This window comes from Macrobrachium nipponense, chromosome 6 (assembly GCF_015104395.2).
Source record: "Macrobrachium nipponense isolate FS-2020 chromosome 6, ASM1510439v2, whole genome shotgun sequence".
NCBI lineage: Eukaryota > Metazoa > Arthropoda > Malacostraca > Decapoda > Palaemonidae > Macrobrachium > Macrobrachium nipponense.
This window is the reverse complement of record NC_061108.1, coordinates 104,037,526-104,055,631: the sequence shown is the minus strand read 5'-3', so window position 1 is coordinate 104,055,631 and position 18,106 is coordinate 104,037,526. Positions and strand designations below refer to the sequence as shown.

The 18,106-nt window shown below is 35.2% G+C and overlaps 2 protein-coding genes across 3 annotated transcripts in view; one reads left to right on the top strand and one right to left on the bottom strand.

Moving 5' to 3' along the window:
- Positions 1-7,390, bottom strand: part of LOC135216798 (uncharacterized) — a 63,060-nt gene extending 55,670 nt beyond the window's left edge. Inside the window, exons 1-4 of the mRNA XM_064252286.1 lie at positions 7,261-7,390; positions 5,326-5,510; positions 4,509-4,656; positions 3,562-3,908 (exon numbers count right to left, since the gene is read on the bottom strand). Coding sequence (XP_064108356.1) covers positions 3,562-3,908; positions 4,509-4,656; positions 5,326-5,415 — 585 coding nt within the window. The 5' untranslated portion in view covers positions 5,416-5,510; positions 7,261-7,390. The remainder of the gene's footprint in view (positions 1-3,561; positions 3,909-4,508; positions 4,657-5,325; positions 5,511-7,260) is intronic.
- Positions 7,391-16,549: 9,159 nt separating this feature from the next.
- Positions 16,550-18,106, top strand: part of LOC135216797 (facilitated trehalose transporter Tret1-like) — a 14,543-nt gene continuing 12,986 nt past the window's right edge. The window contains exons 1-2 of one of the 2 annotated variants that reach the window (XM_064252284.1): positions 16,550-16,657; positions 17,082-17,457. In XM_064252284.1, coding sequence (XP_064108354.1) covers positions 17,185-17,457 — 273 coding nt within the window. In that variant the 5' untranslated portion in view covers positions 16,550-16,657; positions 17,082-17,184. Of the gene's footprint in view, positions 16,658-17,068; positions 17,458-18,106 lie in introns of both variants that reach the window. The other variant, XM_064252285.1, reaches the window with a different exon arrangement.

Here is an 18,106-nt window from a genome sequence, read left to right as displayed (position 1 = left end):
AACTTCCTTCACTAGCCTTCTTTTCTAACGTCATCAGGCTAATGCATCACGCTCAAGTGATCCGTAAACGAGTTAACTGTTAACCCGGCAGAAGCTGCAGAACGAGTTTATTCATTTTAAATCGCATGATCATTTCAATTTGGAGCCTTTGTATCTAATCATTCGATTTTAGGAGTTAATAATTCATATTTTACTACCTAATCCTATTTTTTCTTAAACCAATACTTTCTGTTCAGCTCTTTCCGTGTTTTACAATAACTGTTATTTCATTTTGTATAAGTTCAATCTTGTTATTTTAGCCCGTTACAAATAATAAAAAATGCAGTTTAAACATTTCAAACTTTCGACATTTCTGTAACTTCTGTTTATATTATTCCTTTTCTTTATTCTGGGCACGGACCGTAATTCCGGACAGCATAGTATTCCCAAATGTAACCTAGTACCATCCCTTACCAGAAAAAGCTGGACGCCATATTTTAAAAACTAACAATAGAATCTTCGTGAAAATAATCTCATTGCGTTTCCCACACCCAAATTACCCGCAAGTTTTCCCCCGACCAATATAACCTAACCCAACCGGGGGTGGTACAATACTATACTCTGTTTTTTTTTCATCTGTCCATCCGCCTGTTGTGTTTTTGTATGGTAACACTGCGTCCCGGGCTTTAGATAGTTACATTCAGCTTACATTCTACGATTATAATAATATCCTATTTCGAATATTAACGGTGTAATTCGCATACAGTAAATTATTAAAACACTTTTCAGTTGCAAATGTACACCCAGATATCCTTTTATTTACCTAAAACTTACAAATAGAGTAACTATCTAAAGCCCGGGACGCAGTGTTACCATACAAAAACACCACAGGCGGATGGACAGATGAAAAAAAACAGAGCATAGTATAAATCTCGGGAATCTGCTTCCCGGCAATTAATACCAAATCATCGGTTTTTGTGAGAATAAGTTTCTCAAACGAAGCCTACTGATTCATGAAACTGAGCATACTTCGAGTGCTACAATAATTAAAGGCTTTATCGACTTATATTACGGGCTATGCTGCATTTACTTTTGGCAATCGAGCAGATTCTAACATCTGTGGGCGTTCGAAAGTTGGCATCTGGGTATTGTCATCATATTTCTCAGTAGCGAAATTAAGGAATCTAAATATGAGATCCGGTAGTTCTTGCGAATTCCCAAGTTAACAAAGACATCAACTGTTCATGGCATATGAGACTAGTTTGGTGTAATAGCAAATATTTGCTCCTCAGCTGCTTTCATGTGTATAAATACAAATAATACACCCAAGAATAAAATGGCTACGCCATATACCAAATTGTAGAGTTCACCTCTACGGGACCAATAGGGCTTCTCGGTAGCACAGGTGGCGAAATTTTCACAATATATTTTTATGTGAACTGAAAATGTTATTGAGCATGAATAGCGAAAATCTTGTCAGCAGAAGTAGACCGAACATATCACATAATGTGTATAACTAACCACTGAAAGGATGAATATTGAAAAGACGCAAATATATAACTTTGAAAATTTTAACCTTGAGTTTATAAGTTATTCTTGGACTGCAATATATATATATATATATATATATATATATATATATATATATATATATATATATATATATATATATATATATATATATATAGTGACAAGTGCCAAGTATCTGGTTACTACTCTTACCAATCATTAAATGAGTACCTCACAACAGCCAGACACCTGGACCTTCATCACAGGTACTAAACGACTGAATACTCTAAAGGCAACAGTGATCCCTTACACAACTTACCAGTATTACAGGAAATCAGACTGAGTTCATCAAAACAGGTGTGAGGTAATCTTGTAAGTAATCAAATTAATCAAAGGGCATCACTCCATCAACAACTTTAAAAGTCTAAGTATTTCCCTGATTTCAGAAGTCTAAGTACTTCCCTGGTTCTAACTCACTTCAAGTAAATTGAAGGAAAACAGCTCAATTACCACTCTGTTTTTCTACCTAAGCAAATCATATGTATATGCATGTACACTGGTAAAAAAGAAAACACTTATAAAAATTTTAAATACAAAAATTTATTATCAAACTCAAAATTTATAAGTAAAATTCACAAAATCAGGGAAAATAACTGTTGCTTGAAAACAAAGTAAAGTTTAATAAATTCTTGAATTAGTGAAGTAAAATTAAATCAAAATTAATTTATCACAAAATGCAAGAAAATTAATTCAATCAAAATTCAGAAGTGTTAGGTAATAATTAAAATTTGGAAATTAATTCGCAAGTGCTAAACTACAATGAAACTTGAAAATAATTCTAAGTGAATGCAAATTAATTCACAAGTGCTAAATTCAATTAAATGTGCAATTATTAATTAATGAAAATAACTAAGTTAATTAAATTGTGAATGCAAATGAAAACAGAAAAATGTGGAAAATACCAAAATTGCAAAAAGCACCAATTACACAGAATATAAAATAAAAACACACACTTCAATAAGAAAAAATGGATAATGCACAAAAAATAAACACTTCAATAAGAAAAAATGAAACAAACACAAAACACAAAAATTTGCAATGTGTAAAAATTGAAATCGTTTCACTCAAACCATTGTAACTATTAGTTGCAACTAATATAAACTGTATAACATTACCTTGGTGCCAATTTTCTCTCTGCTGCAGCTTGTTTCACAATTTCACCCCACAATATTTCTCAAATTAAAATAAAAGGCGCCGTTACACACTTGTACAATGTTTGTTCAGATTCCACAAAAAGCACTAAATAATACTAAATAAGTCTAAGTAATCCAAAATCTAAAAGTTACGAGTGACCAATTTACGTTACGTTAATATGAACTCAAAAGTATCGTGAGAGAGAGAGAGAGAGAGAGAGAGAGAGAGAGAGAGAGAGAGAGAAATGTCTGAATGCCAGCGATTCAAAGTCTTTAATGAAACTCTCTTTCCTCTTGTATGGGCACTTCAAGAGACTGATGGGGTCAAAACGTTTTGGGCATGCGAAAGATGGTGCAATCCTTCTAGAAGCTTCTAATATGACGTAACTTTACAGAAAAATCGTGAAGTCTCCACGTGATATTCGGCAAAGACATATGTGTATGAAACCAGTCATGTACATACTATGATCTCTACATGTTCCAAACAGAAGTCAAGCGAGTAGGACTGATTAAGATTGACATGTTATGATAACAAAACGGAGACTTCGAGGTCTCTAATCTCGAGGCAATGAAAAGTTGTGGAAACAATTCCATCTTGGAACAGACAAAGTTAATCTCTCTCTCTTTTCATCCTACGTTATATACTTTTTTAAAATCATGTTATGCGAAATCTGAACATACATTTTAAGACATCCTATAATTCTAAGCTAGCTAAGGAATCTGAAAATGTTCCAAAACTCTATTCTAACATTTCATATAGTCTAGGAGAAGATATATGCGTTTTGAAAATAGCAACATATATAATATATATATATATATATATATATATATTAATAAAACGATTACGAATCAAGATCAGGACTCGTGGTACAACACTTACCTGAGGATAAGGGAAGAGGCCACTTGGAGCAGGGCATGACAAGTGTCCTACTTCAGACGCAGGGCTTCGGATCCCATCTCTGCTGATTTTAGGGCGAGAATGCGACCTCCCAGGACCAGGAGAGTGAGACGGGATAGTCACTGGATGATCCAACTTTGGATGAGCTGAAGATTCTGCTTTGTCGTAATAGCCGTGGTCTACGTCTAGTTCGGGGTCGTAATGAGGATACTTGCGACGATCGTGAGCGCCACCGTAAGGCCCTGTATTCCAAGGCCCTCTCCACTCTTCCCCTTTCCAGTCTCCTCCTCGTCTTCCCTCTTCCCTTCCTCTGTGTTCCCATGATCTCCCTGTTGGATTCACAAGAGCGTCGTAATCAACAAGGGAGTTCATACTGCAAGCAAAGATCGTCTGAGTAGAAAAACTGGAAGAGAAGTCTGTCTGACTAGGACCCACCTAAAGGCAATTCAAGTTAAACCAAGTAATGGAGCCATGATTAAGCTGTCATAACAATGTTATATAGTATTACAATATAAAATTAGAACGAATTTTCTTAACAACTAAATTTTCCAATATTATAGACCAAGAACGAAACTGACTTCTAATCGAGACCTTTATATTGGCTTTCATTTTTAAAGGTTAGACTTGAAAAACTTTATTACTACAGAATGGCAGTTACCACTTATGGATATAATCAGTAAATCATAAATACAAAACGAGCACTGAAACATTTAGACCTCCAAAATCCTCATCTTTTATGCAATGCGTGAGGTAATTTCTTCATGTGATCATTCAAGAGTTACACCTAAAGGATATATAAGCAATGAGACACACACACACACATACGGGTGAAATCAGAACGATCTCCTTACTTCGCTGACAAAAATATTATCGTAAGGAAAAGTAAAAAAAAAAATGTAACATGTTATGAATGATCACATTGACCTGACCTATTCCTTCCCAGCTTTGTCGTTCAGGCCTCTCCCTCCTGCTGTAGACTCTGACTGGAGGTCTAGCTGTGGTTGAGGGTATGACAGGCTTCAAGTCGACCCTTTGCTTCACTTTGGGCTTTGGGGTAGGGGCATCGGGATGGTAGATCTATAAAGAAAATGAAGCATGGATTTTCTTGAGGGCTATAAGAACATACTGAACTGGAAGATTCAAGTTACATTAGAATATTTGTCTTTTGTACATGAATGCGTCACACTACATGTCAGGAAAGGTGAAAGTTGTATTTTTGTAGACGGTGATGGTGATGGAACGCGCACGCACACGCACGCACACACACACACACACACACACACACACACACATATATATATATATATATTATATATATATGTATATATACACATGCATATATATATATACATATATATCATTCATACATACATACATATATATATATAGATATATATATGTAGGTATAGAATTTATATACTCTGCGTGTATTTGTGTGGGCGTGTACTCGCATATAGCCTACGCTAAGAATATTGTCAGTTATAACGTAATTCGCTCAAAAACGCATGTGGACGTATCTCACTGCATCTTTTTTTTCCTTTTTTTTTTTTACTGTAACTTCAATTGACATCATATAAGCTTCTGAAAAAATATCAATTAATATTATCTCCTGATTGCTATACTGACGTTCAATTCTACGAAATGAGTTCAATAAATTCCCGATCTTTTTTGCGTCACCCCACGTGAATATGTTCGTATTTTGAGTGACCTTGATACCAATAAAAATGAATACACCACTTTACTGACCGCATGAGTGAGCATGTTCCCGGAGAGCTCGAGCAGGAGGAACAGCGACAAAAAAAGATGCATTTGCCCGTAGCATCTTGTCCTCGACATTGCAGTGAGGCTCCCCAAATGCACGGCCAGCTTCGTCAGCGATACCTCTTTCCTCTTTTGGACCGACTGCTTCCTTTCTTCTTCTGGACTGCCTCCTGATAAATACCACAGTTAAATCGTAGCATTCAAGATATATATATATATATATAAAAATATATATATATATATATATATATATATATATATATATATATATCTCGCTCCAAATGTCCTTTAATATCCAATTTGCTCCAACTCGGAATTAATATATTTGCATATATGTTTAACCGAAGGGGAATTTTTTTAGTCGACAAGATTTGTCGGGTCACGGGCGCGAACCATCGACACCTACAAATCCAGGACGCACAGTGGAGGCTTCATTGTGCGTCCTGGATTTATAGGTGTCGATGGTTCGCGCCCGTGAGCCGACAAATCTCTTATCGACTAAAAAAAATTCCCCTTCGGTTAAACATATATGAAAGTATATTAATTCCGAGGTAGAGTGAATTAGATATTAAAGGATATTTGTAGCTCGATGTATGTATATAAATCACGGTAATGTGATATGACTCATGTATATATATATATATATATAAATATATATATATATATATATATATATATATATATATATATATATATTAGATACACTACATAGTTTCAATACTTCTGTTCTGAAACTCTATCAGTCATTTAACAGCAACTGGATTTAAAGGTCTGAATATTAAAACGAAGGTAAAATACGATGTTTTCATAAAAAGTTTTAAGAATTCGATATATGACCTTTTAATGATAAGCAACCGGCAACAGCCAAGGGGCGATGTTCAATATCAAACTCAGCAAAACTCACTGAGTTACAAAATGACGTTCATTGCTGCTCTATAGTCATGTAACGTTGTTTCAAACGTAGTTACTTTAATTCTTACCTTATACTTTAAGCATCACGAGTTAAAGTGACTTTATATCAAATGCAAAGCCTCTCATGAAAAAAAACGTCTATCATAGAAGATTTAGTAGCAGAAGGAAAAAGAAAGTTGCAAGGGAATGTTAATGACTGACTTCTAAGAACAAGTCTCTAGTAGACGCGACGGATTGGTAGTTTTCAGTGTGTGTACTAGGTTGATGCTACTTAACTACTATGGTGCTTTTTTTTTTCCGTCAACAATATAATCCCTCTGGCAATTTCTTTGGGTTGTGCGCTCCAAAAGAAAGAGATTTACTCAGAAGAATTCTTATACCTATACTTTCAATATTGGAAACAAAAAATGAATTTGACAAAAGTTTCTTGAAAAGATATTAAGATTTAAATAATGTCATCCAAAACTTTAGATGAATAAATAAATAATAAATAAATAAATAAATAATAAATAAATAAATAAATAAATAAATAAATAAATAAATAAATAAAGAAAAGGGTAAAAGTAACGGGAAATACTAAACACATATTTGGTTCAAGACAAGTTTTACAGGCATCTCAAAAAGACGCGGTACGTTCTATAATTTTTGTAGTATATACTGTAGAAGTATCTTGCCCAGTTTAGCATTTGGTTTCTAAATGTTTCATTACCATGCCGATATTTTTTCAAGCCAACTCATCCTGAAGTTCTGCATATAACATCACTGGGTAAGTCCACTTTCGAGTCCATCTGGTTTATATATAACAAACATATAACAATTATATACGAAAATATAACACAAAGGGGTGTGTGTGTGTGTGTGTAAGTATGTACGCTTTTTTAGATAATTCTCTCCTCATTCTGCTTCGTGTTAATGGTATATAACGCTGCTAAACAAGGCTTATAATGAAGCTAAGAACTATTTATCATCCCTACTTAAAAGGAACCAATAGCAAAGCACACAACATACCTGTTTTTCCTATATATTTCCAATCACTTACGCGATTATATATGCACACTAACCCTCCCTCTAGATACAGCCACACTAAGGAGGTTGGCACTGCTCGTTGGGTGCCACTCTACGTAGCACCCAGTTCTGGGTATTATCGGTGCACTTGCTCTTCTTGAGCATACATATGCACGGACGCACGTGACGCCTAAATATTCCTGTGCGTGTATTTAGGTGTGAAAATGTGAATGCGCTGTTAATAGCTTAAAAGGACTCCTATGGATACGGCGAGTATTCCAAGTTCGTACATAGCTGAGAGAATCCGCATACAAAGCTACACCATCTTGCTGTTTTGAAAAAAGTTTACAGAAATATCAATATGTTTGTTTGTATCTCAAGAGAGAGAGAGAGAGAGAGAGAGAGAGAGATAGAGAATGAGAGAGAGAGAGAGAGAGAGAGAGAGAGAGAGAGAGAGAGAGAGATTTTCAGATCCATAACAAATATTGTTCGTCAGTATTATTCCTACATAGAAGGAAAAAAAAGATACTTGCCTTGCAAAATATGTTTATAATGCAGGATATCGAGGTGGAAATTCTGGTATCTTTCTAAATTGAGGAAAAAATGTTTCATATCCTCAGGATATGAAAACACATACACATCTCCATGCTTCTACAGTTATATATATAATATATATATATATATATATATATATATATATATATATATATATATATATATAGACGAGAGAGAGAGAGAGAGAGAGAGAGACGAGGAGAAGAAGAGAGAGAGAGAGAGCACATCTGTAATTTGCAAATATTTTTCAGAAGAACCCTTATCAATGGGTATGTTTCCTAACAAATTTCTGAGATAACGTTAATGACCACAGGTGTCATATTTTAAAATAAAAAAAAAGATCGTACATGATAATTTAAAAAAGTGCGAAAAAATCTGAAAACAATGAAGGCCAACGGAACTGAAGTAAAAATAGTATACGAAATCATCGTTCTGATAATTACACTGCATTGTGTTCCGCGAAAATCGCTGCTGTCGATGATGGTCTGAAGGAAGATTGTAAAAGACTTGATGAAATTAATTAGCAGATTTCTCTTGCAAGATACGTAACAGAAATTATGACCAATGCCGACAAAATTAGACCTAATTTGTTACCTTGGATTTAGTCATTCTAATATTAATGCCCTGGAGTTGGAATGAGAAAGTACTGATATATATACATATATATATATATATATATATATATATATATATATATATATATATATATATGTATGTATGTGTGTACGTGTGTACGTGTGTGTGTGTGTTTGTATAACATATATATACACATAATTATATATAAATAGCTGTATCTAAAAAAACTAATATATATATGTATACACACACACACACACACACACACACACATATATATATATATATATATATATATATATATATATACAAATATATATATATATATATATATATATATATATATATATATATATTATTTTATTAAGCAAGGGCGTGAGATTAATAATTCGGCAAATTCTTCCTCCTAACAACAGCATGTATCCGCAATAATCTCAAAACGGAAAAACAGCTTACTTCTATGAGTAATAAATCTCTGTTATAGACGTAAAGCCATCGTCCTTGACGCTACGTAACAGGATATTTCTGTAATACGTGCCTGATTGTTCAGAAGCCATTTTAATCCTTCCCCTCGTAATAGAATCCAAGTGGCCTGTCCTTTTTGCGAAGATGAAATCTGTTTTTCCGCAGAGGATCGTTGCAAGACGAAAGATCAAGGTCGGGAATCCTCCAAGTTCTCCAGAATGAGATCGACTGAAAAACACGACATCCCTAATCGGCAGCCATTGTCTGCAACCCTGACAAAGTTATCTAATCACGAAAAACAAAGATGGAAAATCGAGAAGTCTCAAAAATCTTCGGGAGAACACCCATACAAATCCAAGGTCAAAGCCATTGTTTACGCCCACACTCATTTCGGAAGGTTTTCTGTCAACTAAGTGCATCTTGGACAAAAATGATGCCCTGTCCTTCCAGCCGAGCAAAAAAAAAAAAAAAAATAAAATGGATAAAATAAAAAAAATAAAAAAATAAAAAATAAAAACGATTATGTGAAATGTTACTAATGAAATTGAACACTTGGCGGGTGGAAAGTAAAAAAAAAATAAATAAATAAATAAATAAATAAAAACTATCACCTTCCTGTAAGTTCTGGCACCTTTTCCCGCTTAACATTAGCCAAGGGAGTTGATTTTGGTGGAGAGCAGAAGTCGCCCATACTTGTGCTTGTGAGAAATCGCTTTGACAATCACTTGTGAAATCAACATTGACTTTCTCTTTCACAGTCTGGCAGAAAAAATGCCGGACAGAACCGAACGAAAAAAAATAATTCTGGATATATTTCTGCATTATTTGTGAGAGGACGATAAACATAACCTCTCGATTTGCAAAAGTGGACGGCCTCTAAACCGATACAAACTAGAAATGCTTAAAAAATATGCCCATGGGAAAAGAAATTAAAATCTTCATACATTCGCTGCGCACGTTTGCCAGTCACGAAATTAGGTCATTTTTATGAATTTACTTTTTACTACTTTTCCATTTTACCCTTAGTTTTTCGTTTTCTCTACTCATGTCCACGGCTGCTAAATGTGCTTCGTCATTTCCTCTGCAGGTTGGTGAAAAAATAATCCTAGGGGGATTTTCCTCTTCCATTTCTCCATTCTCAGAAAAGTCGGTGGGTTGCAGCGTGTTTAACTGGAAACACCGAGCGTCTTTCTGTTAACAAGTGATTACATTTGGGATTGCCAGATGGTCAGTAAAGTGAAACTTTGGGAAAACCAACAACGTAATAAATAAAAATAAAAAAAAAACTTCCCCGTACGCCGATGGTACATTTAATACAATGAAATGAATAACCCGATGGGACGATTAACCAAAAACCCTTATCTAGCTCAGGCATGACAGCAACGAACATATCTGTCTGTATAGTACATATACTCGGGAGATTATAACTACTCTAATGTCAAACTGGAAGCAACTGACTCGCCTCTTGGAAGAAGAGGCCTATAGGAGTGAGTGAGTGAGTCAGACTGCTTAGTAGCAAACGTATTGACCAAATGAAAGCCAGGATAAAAAAAAAGAAATTATTGCATACGGGTCAGGTGTCAAGGTTCAGCTGTGAGGTAATAAGAAATCTTGACTCAGATTCACAGTTTGGATATTGCTCGGAATAGGCAAATCTTTCTGAAGGACGGGATGCGACCTACTTCAGTATGTCAATCTAAACTGGGAGAATTGGATGGAGGCCACAGAATGGGTTTCCGAATGCGCTCTGGGACTTTCAGAACACCCACAGTCTTTATGCAGACTGTATCAAACTTTCTTAGGAACTTAGAAGCGAGAAGCCTGGGTACCTAACAAAAAGGTTTCACGAACCCAACAGTCCCAACCTACAAGATTCTTGTAAGTATAACATTTTCCGATCATTTAGCTCAGAAGACTTCTGAATCCTCTTGTCGTCAGGTCAACTGCATTACCAGACTGGACGGACGCGCAAGGAACAAAACGTTTTGTTTTTAGCCGCAGTTGGACGTACGTCTTCGAGCTGGGGTCCACATGAAGGCAGAATTTGAGGTAGACCTACTACAACAACCTGCATTTGAACCACCTGCCTAACTTAGAGTTATAATCTAATGTGATGATTTGTGGTTATGATAAAGGATTCAAGTAGTTTGTTTTATTATATTCTAATGGATACATTTATGTATATACCTTTGTTTCAGAAGTTACTGAATCCGAGTAGTATTCAGTTCACACACAATCTACACATCTGATTTTTTTTATTGGATAAAATAAAGTGCAACTTTACAAATTTCGAAATTAGTAATCCTTACCTCAGAGTTACTACTAGTCTCTCTTCCGTTGTTATTGATCTTCAGTAATTGGTATCAAATTTTGATATTAGAGATATAATGCCCTCATGAATTAAGTCAAAGTTTTTCGGCGACAACAGATAATATTCAAAAGGATTTCTGTTTGATACTGAAGTTCTTGACACATACTGACAGCACCGGCAGTTAGACACAAGACGGTTTTTTTTTTTTTTTTTTTAAGGGCTTATCGTCCGTACGTGTTCTGCTATCTGGGGTTATCTGACACAATGAAGCACATGAAATAGCGTTATTCATGTTCATAATGGACGTGTTATGGAAATTATGCAGTCAGTTTTCCTCGAGTAAAAACTTATCATGTTCCTCTTTCTGGTATGTCTTCAAGCCCGTCTCCCGTAGCAATGTAATGTTAATATCCACCACATATATAATATTTTGACAGTTAATTTTTCGCTTGACCTTGAAAAACTGACCGACATTAACGTCACCTGACCTTGTTTATATGGCTGGCCTTGAATATAATCAATTTACTCGAGTGAAATAAAAAAAATCATGTTTACTCGAGTGAAATAAAAAAAATCATTTTTTGATTTATTCACTACATGGGCTTGACTCTATCCAAGAGACTTTGAACGTAACGAAAAAACTAGAAATTTCAAGTAGAACAAAGGCTCCGCGTTTTATGGCTATTACCTAGTAACTAATCTCTCGTTAATATTTTCCACATTGATCTGGAGAAGGATTGAACCAAATCAAGCCAGGACTCGCAGGAATAAACTTTAAAAGGTCCTTACTAAGTGTTGTTACTTTATTGCAAATTAGTTAACAACCTTTACACTAAATGAATAAATTCAATTTTATCAAACGGCCTTGGATTAAACAAGTACAGCCGTTAAGACTTCAAAATGACTTATCCTGAAGAAACGAATCTGACATTTGAAAAATTGACCGTCATCGCTTAATGGGAAAAAAAAAGTGGATTCTCTCCTTCAGTGTATATGATGCTCAAGTGGGCTCAACCAAAAGCTATTTCATCTTCAAGAAATTTGAGGCTACATTTTGGAGATGCTGCTATCTGCGGGGATACTCATAACATTGAAAAGCTTCGGAGGTCAGAGGAAACCTTTGTTTTCTCTGAATTATTATTAGTATTATTATTTCAGAAACTGGACCTATTTACAGGGAACAAGCACAGGGGGGACCATTGACTTGAAATTCAAGCTTCCAAAGACTCAGCACTGCAGCAGTTACTGATCACAATACAGAGCCAGTGATTAACCACTGTACCAGCGGACCAGCTTTGAGTTAAGTCCGACTCTTTTCCTGCTTTCCTTTTCAATTGCTCTATTCTTGCGTCCATCAGGGGTCTTTGCGTTAAATAATGAGACACCTCCAGACTTTTCCCCACGATACAGAAATAATGAAAAATAAGGGGGTGAAATGAAGTCATGGGCGTACAGCACAGGAATGCAGCAACCAAATTAAACAAGCAGTAAGACGCCTTGACGTAAAAACCGTTTCTTTCTTTCTTTTTTCTCTCTTATCATTCTTGTTATCTCTAATGCACGCCAGATGAAAATAAAATACTGACGAGGTGACCTTATCTCTCTGAAACTTTGAAACTAACATGTTTCATTCTTGAATAATTCTACAGAATTTTTTCTAAAAGTTTAAATTATATATATTTAATATATATATATATATATAATATATATATATATATATCTATATATATAATGTATATATATATATATGCAAAACCTTCCAATTATCAACGAGGTATCTTTAAATGCAGCTGCTATCCCCAAGGCCTTCTCTAACACGGCAACCACCCACCATAGGCGCCTAACCGCTAAATGCGTTATTCACTGTCGAGTACCTATAACAATAGGGTTTTCGGGAAATGGGCCTACAGAGGTTTCCCTTCACGGGATCGAATCCGTGTATCCCTCTGGAGCTTGACCCATTGGAAAGCACGCTGCATGCAAGCAACACATAATTATGAGCGTGACCACCACCAAAAACGGCATTTATTATCGATACTTAATATGGAACAAATATATAAAGATATCGTTAAGGAGGAAATCATATGAAAGTCGGAGAAAATGATGAACCAAACTCGGCTGAAAAGACAAAGTCAAAATATAATCCTAAAAAAACGCAACATTGAATGATACAAAACAAAATAAACAGAATGTTACCACAAGCTTTAATTCATGAATGCATTCTATATTTCATTCTAGCCTTTATCAATATATTTCCCAAGTTTATCTATACTTTTTCATAGCCCCTGGTTAAGTTTAACTGAGGAATGCTTATATAAAAACTATAACATAAGATGACGAGAAAGAGAGAGAGAGACGTCAAGTTTTCATAGGCCTTCAGAAATATCTCCATTGCAGAAAGCAATATAATAATTGTGGGAGTGAATTTCCAGGCCAAACAAGTCTAACTCCGTGAAGTCAAGTACAGAGATGCTGTCTAAAATGCTCGAATCGAATCAAGAAGAGGAATGCCCGAATTAGCAGCAAATATCATTCACAGACTAAAACCCAGGTAGCAACAGACGAGGTCTGAGAGAACGTAGAAAGGCTGATGAATACAAACATAGTAGGAAAGAGTTTGATGAAACTGAGGCAACGTGAGAATGGGCAAGTATTTCTGAGAAACCATTCCAGTCCATCGTCTCAGATCCCTTGAAGCCCACTAGGAATTTTCTGTTGTTACGTACTTAAACACACGGTTCACTGGCCGCAGCACAGACTTTATGCGTGCTGAAGAGTTTTTCTTGAACCACAGTGTGTGTGTGTGTGTGTGTGCGTGTACCCGCTTGTAAATGCTTCTATAATTTTTTCAGGACTTATTCGAGAGTTCTCTTTACGTTCTTGCAGATAATGGATAAACTTGGCTTTACACACACACATACTATATATATACATATATATATATGATGTGTCGTTGTTGAAGATTAAGCCAGCCTTGTGCTGGCACGGGCTCTTGCTTCTAGAGCAGCCCGTAATGATAATGTGTCTGTGTGTGTGTGTTTACTCATTCTTGAGCCGAAAGCTGGTTAAACCACCAAATTATGGTCTTTTAGAGGGCTACTATAGATCTGCAATGGAACTATAAATTATCATATTTAGCAGACTCCAGCTAAACATTCTCGAAAAACAAGAATCGGAAAGAAAATAAAAAAATGAAAAAATTTAAAGACAGACTTCAGCCAAACTTAAAAATAAACTTTGCCAGGTAAATCTTGGACGCTCAGAAACATTTATTTGTTTTATAAATCCATTTAAGTGTGAATTATTCCAGAGGTATGGTTAATTCTTTACTTAACGATATATACGGCCTAATATTTGTAATATGAAAAAGTTACAAGAGTAAAAGTAATAATATATATATATATATATATATATATATATATAGATTTATATATAATGTAAATAAAGATATATGCCACGAAGGAAAAATAAACGAATGAGGATCTGCAAGATCTTTCGACGTTAAACGTCCTTTACTGAGCAGAGACTGACAAAGATACGGGAAAAGAAAATACAATAAAGTGGGATGATAGTTCAGTAATTGCAAGGTCAAGAGATGTCTTATCACGAAATCTTTTAGAATCTGCTTTAATACAACTTACTTTTCATTGTAATTTCAATGTTAGTCGTGGCCTTTTTCATTTAGACCCTTGTATCTGTAACATGTTTAAGAATGACCTCAAAGATATAATTACTGACTTAAATAAAAATCAGTTGCCTTAGAGTTATTATTTTTGTTGTAATGTATGTCTGTCATGTATTGTGAATATGGTTTTGTTTACCAAGTTCTGAATAGCTGTCACCTATAATCCTTTAATTGTCTGGACCTTGTATCTGAGATGATTGTCTTAAACCTTTAATTGCACCCATTGTTTATGCTTGTTTTGGAAGGATTTTCATCTTCCAGGTGTGTCGGATTCTAGGTACTAATCTCTTTATAATCCCTATCTGTCAGTTATACGAATCTTCTTGTATTGTCTTTTCCCGTATCTTTGTCAGTCTCTGCTCAGTAAAGGACGTTTAACGTCGAAAGATCTTGCAGATCCTCCTTCATTTATTTTTCCTTCGTGGCATATATCTTTATTTATGGATTTATCACGTTCCTAACTTTCGTGATTCAGTTATACATATATATATATATATGTAGATTTATAATATATATATATATATATATATATATATATATATATATATATATATACATATATATATTCATTTTGGGCATTCAGGAATTCTCGGAAAAATCACGAGCGAAATATGTGGGGTAGCCCACAACATCAGATAGTTCACATGCACCCTGATACGGGAAGTCCCGAAATCCCGGGGAATATCCAGATCTTTCCCAATATTCCTGGATGCCGAGGAGCCCCCAAAACAGGCAACCCATAACTGGGGCTGGCTCCATGGGGGTGTGGAGTGTGGCAGGTTTCCTGTTTGAGTTGGTGAAATCCTGACTGAGTTGGACTGTAAAAAAATGGCTAACGCTAATATTTTGTTGAATAAATGCCTTCCGAATACAGGTGCCAGGTCTGTGCTTATCACAAATTTTCGGTAGTCGCACACGCTCGCCCCAAATGATGGGCCTACACACACACCACACACACACACACACACACATATATATATATATATATATATATATATATATATATATATATATGCATGTTACATGTAAGTATGTGTAAATAACTATTTTCAATTTTGTAGTCAATATTCTGTGATCAATCAAAATTACTTTAGGTTTAATATGTGTTTTCTTTTAGTTTTTTACCATACCAAACAGTACTTAGCAGGTCAAACATTAATAAAAGAATTCGAGTGGGTCAGACCTGAACATTGTAGTCAAATTTACTTTTACACCCGTCCCCCGCCCACCCCCCACCCAATCACATACCCTTGGAGCCATCCCTGACCATATATATATATATATATATATATATATATATATATATATATATATATATATATATATATATATATATATATATACATACATATACTGTATATATGTGTATAATTACAGTATATGTATATATTTAACATATATGTATTCACTTATACGCTTTGTGCTTGCGTAAACAAAAATGTAATGAATATGGACGACAGACAATTCATTCCTCTCTCTATCTCTCTCTCTCTCTTCTTGTAGTAGACCAACATCCTGAATTAGCCAATCGCGGCGAGGATAGGCCCCCATCTCTTCTCTCGCCTCGGGACAGTCAAACCAATGATCATCAAGAAAAATCCCCAACTAAAAGCGAGACAATGACAGCATCACCCAATGAGAAACAGCGGTTCTTGAGAAGGTGCTGAGTTGTCAAAGGCTACATATATGAGGCCATGGGACTCGTTTTCTTCAGTATTTTCCCGAACTGCGCGCGCGGTAGTTGGTGCTAAAGTATCGGGAGGTTCTGTCTAGACTGTGCGCACGAGATGTAGTACTCAAGAACATTCGTAAGTCTCAGAGGCTGGATAGCGTTTCTTGCTTTTCTTCGTTATTTCTTTCTTTATTATGTAATCAAGTTGGAGTTAGAGAACTCAAATGCGATTTTAATGACCTTCCAGTTTAGTTTCTTTTACCAATGGTGTTTAGGTGAAACAGATACAGAAAACATAAGTGAAGCAAATTGTGTATAATTATATTGTGATTTACTACTGCCTGAATTGCACGAGTTGATATCAGAATTAGACCAGCTTGCCATATTTATTTTCTCGTACTGTTTGGGTTTAAAGTGGAAGATGTCCAATGCAAATGTTTCTGTATGAATTAAATTCGGCCTGAACTATGTCAGGTTCCTGAATCTTGAGAATCTAATCATACCCAAATTTGTGAAGACCAAATGGTAATATTATTTCCTTCAAAAGTATCCTTTTTCAGATTCAAGTTGGAGGTCAGTGTCACTGACAGTTATTGTGTGAATTCAATCAATTTCAAGTAAAAGCCAGAACGAAGAAGACACCATCAAAAGCACTTCTTCAAAATGGCTCCTACCGTCGGCGACAGAACGGACCTCAACACAAATTCTATGGGACTCGTCAACCAGGCCTTTACGGACGATGACGGCCATCTAAGGCGGGAGCGTTCCCAGCCAGACACGCCCAGTCACAACAATTTGGCTTTCCCCGACGAAAACGGCGGTAAATCCGTTGTCCTTGCGGAAGTCGTTGACGCGGGAGATCTTTCACCAAAGGACGTTGTTTACGGCCAAGCCGGAAATGAACCCGAACAAGACAAACCGGTTATTCGGACGCAGGTTAGTGTAACTTCTTGAGTTAGGTATTATCAATTGACAAGTGGTATTGGAGATGATTTATACTCTTTTTTGCTGTATACTTCGGTTTGTAATTTGTGCATTGGTAAACTGCTAACGGTTTTCCATACATTCAAACACTGGAGAATATATATCTAGAGGACATAGACTTGAAAGGTCTTTCGACAGCACGGCACTAGTATATAGTTATAGTTTTACAATATTATGCCATTTTACAGTAATTCAAACTGGCGCGTCTCCACTGATGATTTTACTATCATTATTCATAATGTGTACTCACTCTCGCAAAACAAACTAGAGAGATCATTAGCTTACTGAGAGGAATAATGTGAATAAAAAAACGCTGTTCTGGAGAAATAGTGTTAATATCGAAGAATATATATATATATATATATATATATATATATATATATATATATATATATATATATATATTCTTCGATATTTTAACACTATTTATATATATATATATATATATATATATATATATATATATATATATATATATATAAAAGACAATACACTGACATAAATGCACCGGTATGTCGTAACACGCTAACGAGGAATTCCTTGTTCGAAAGCTTTGCTGAGTCATTGATAAAACTTTTGGTGTCCTACTTCGTCATTCTGT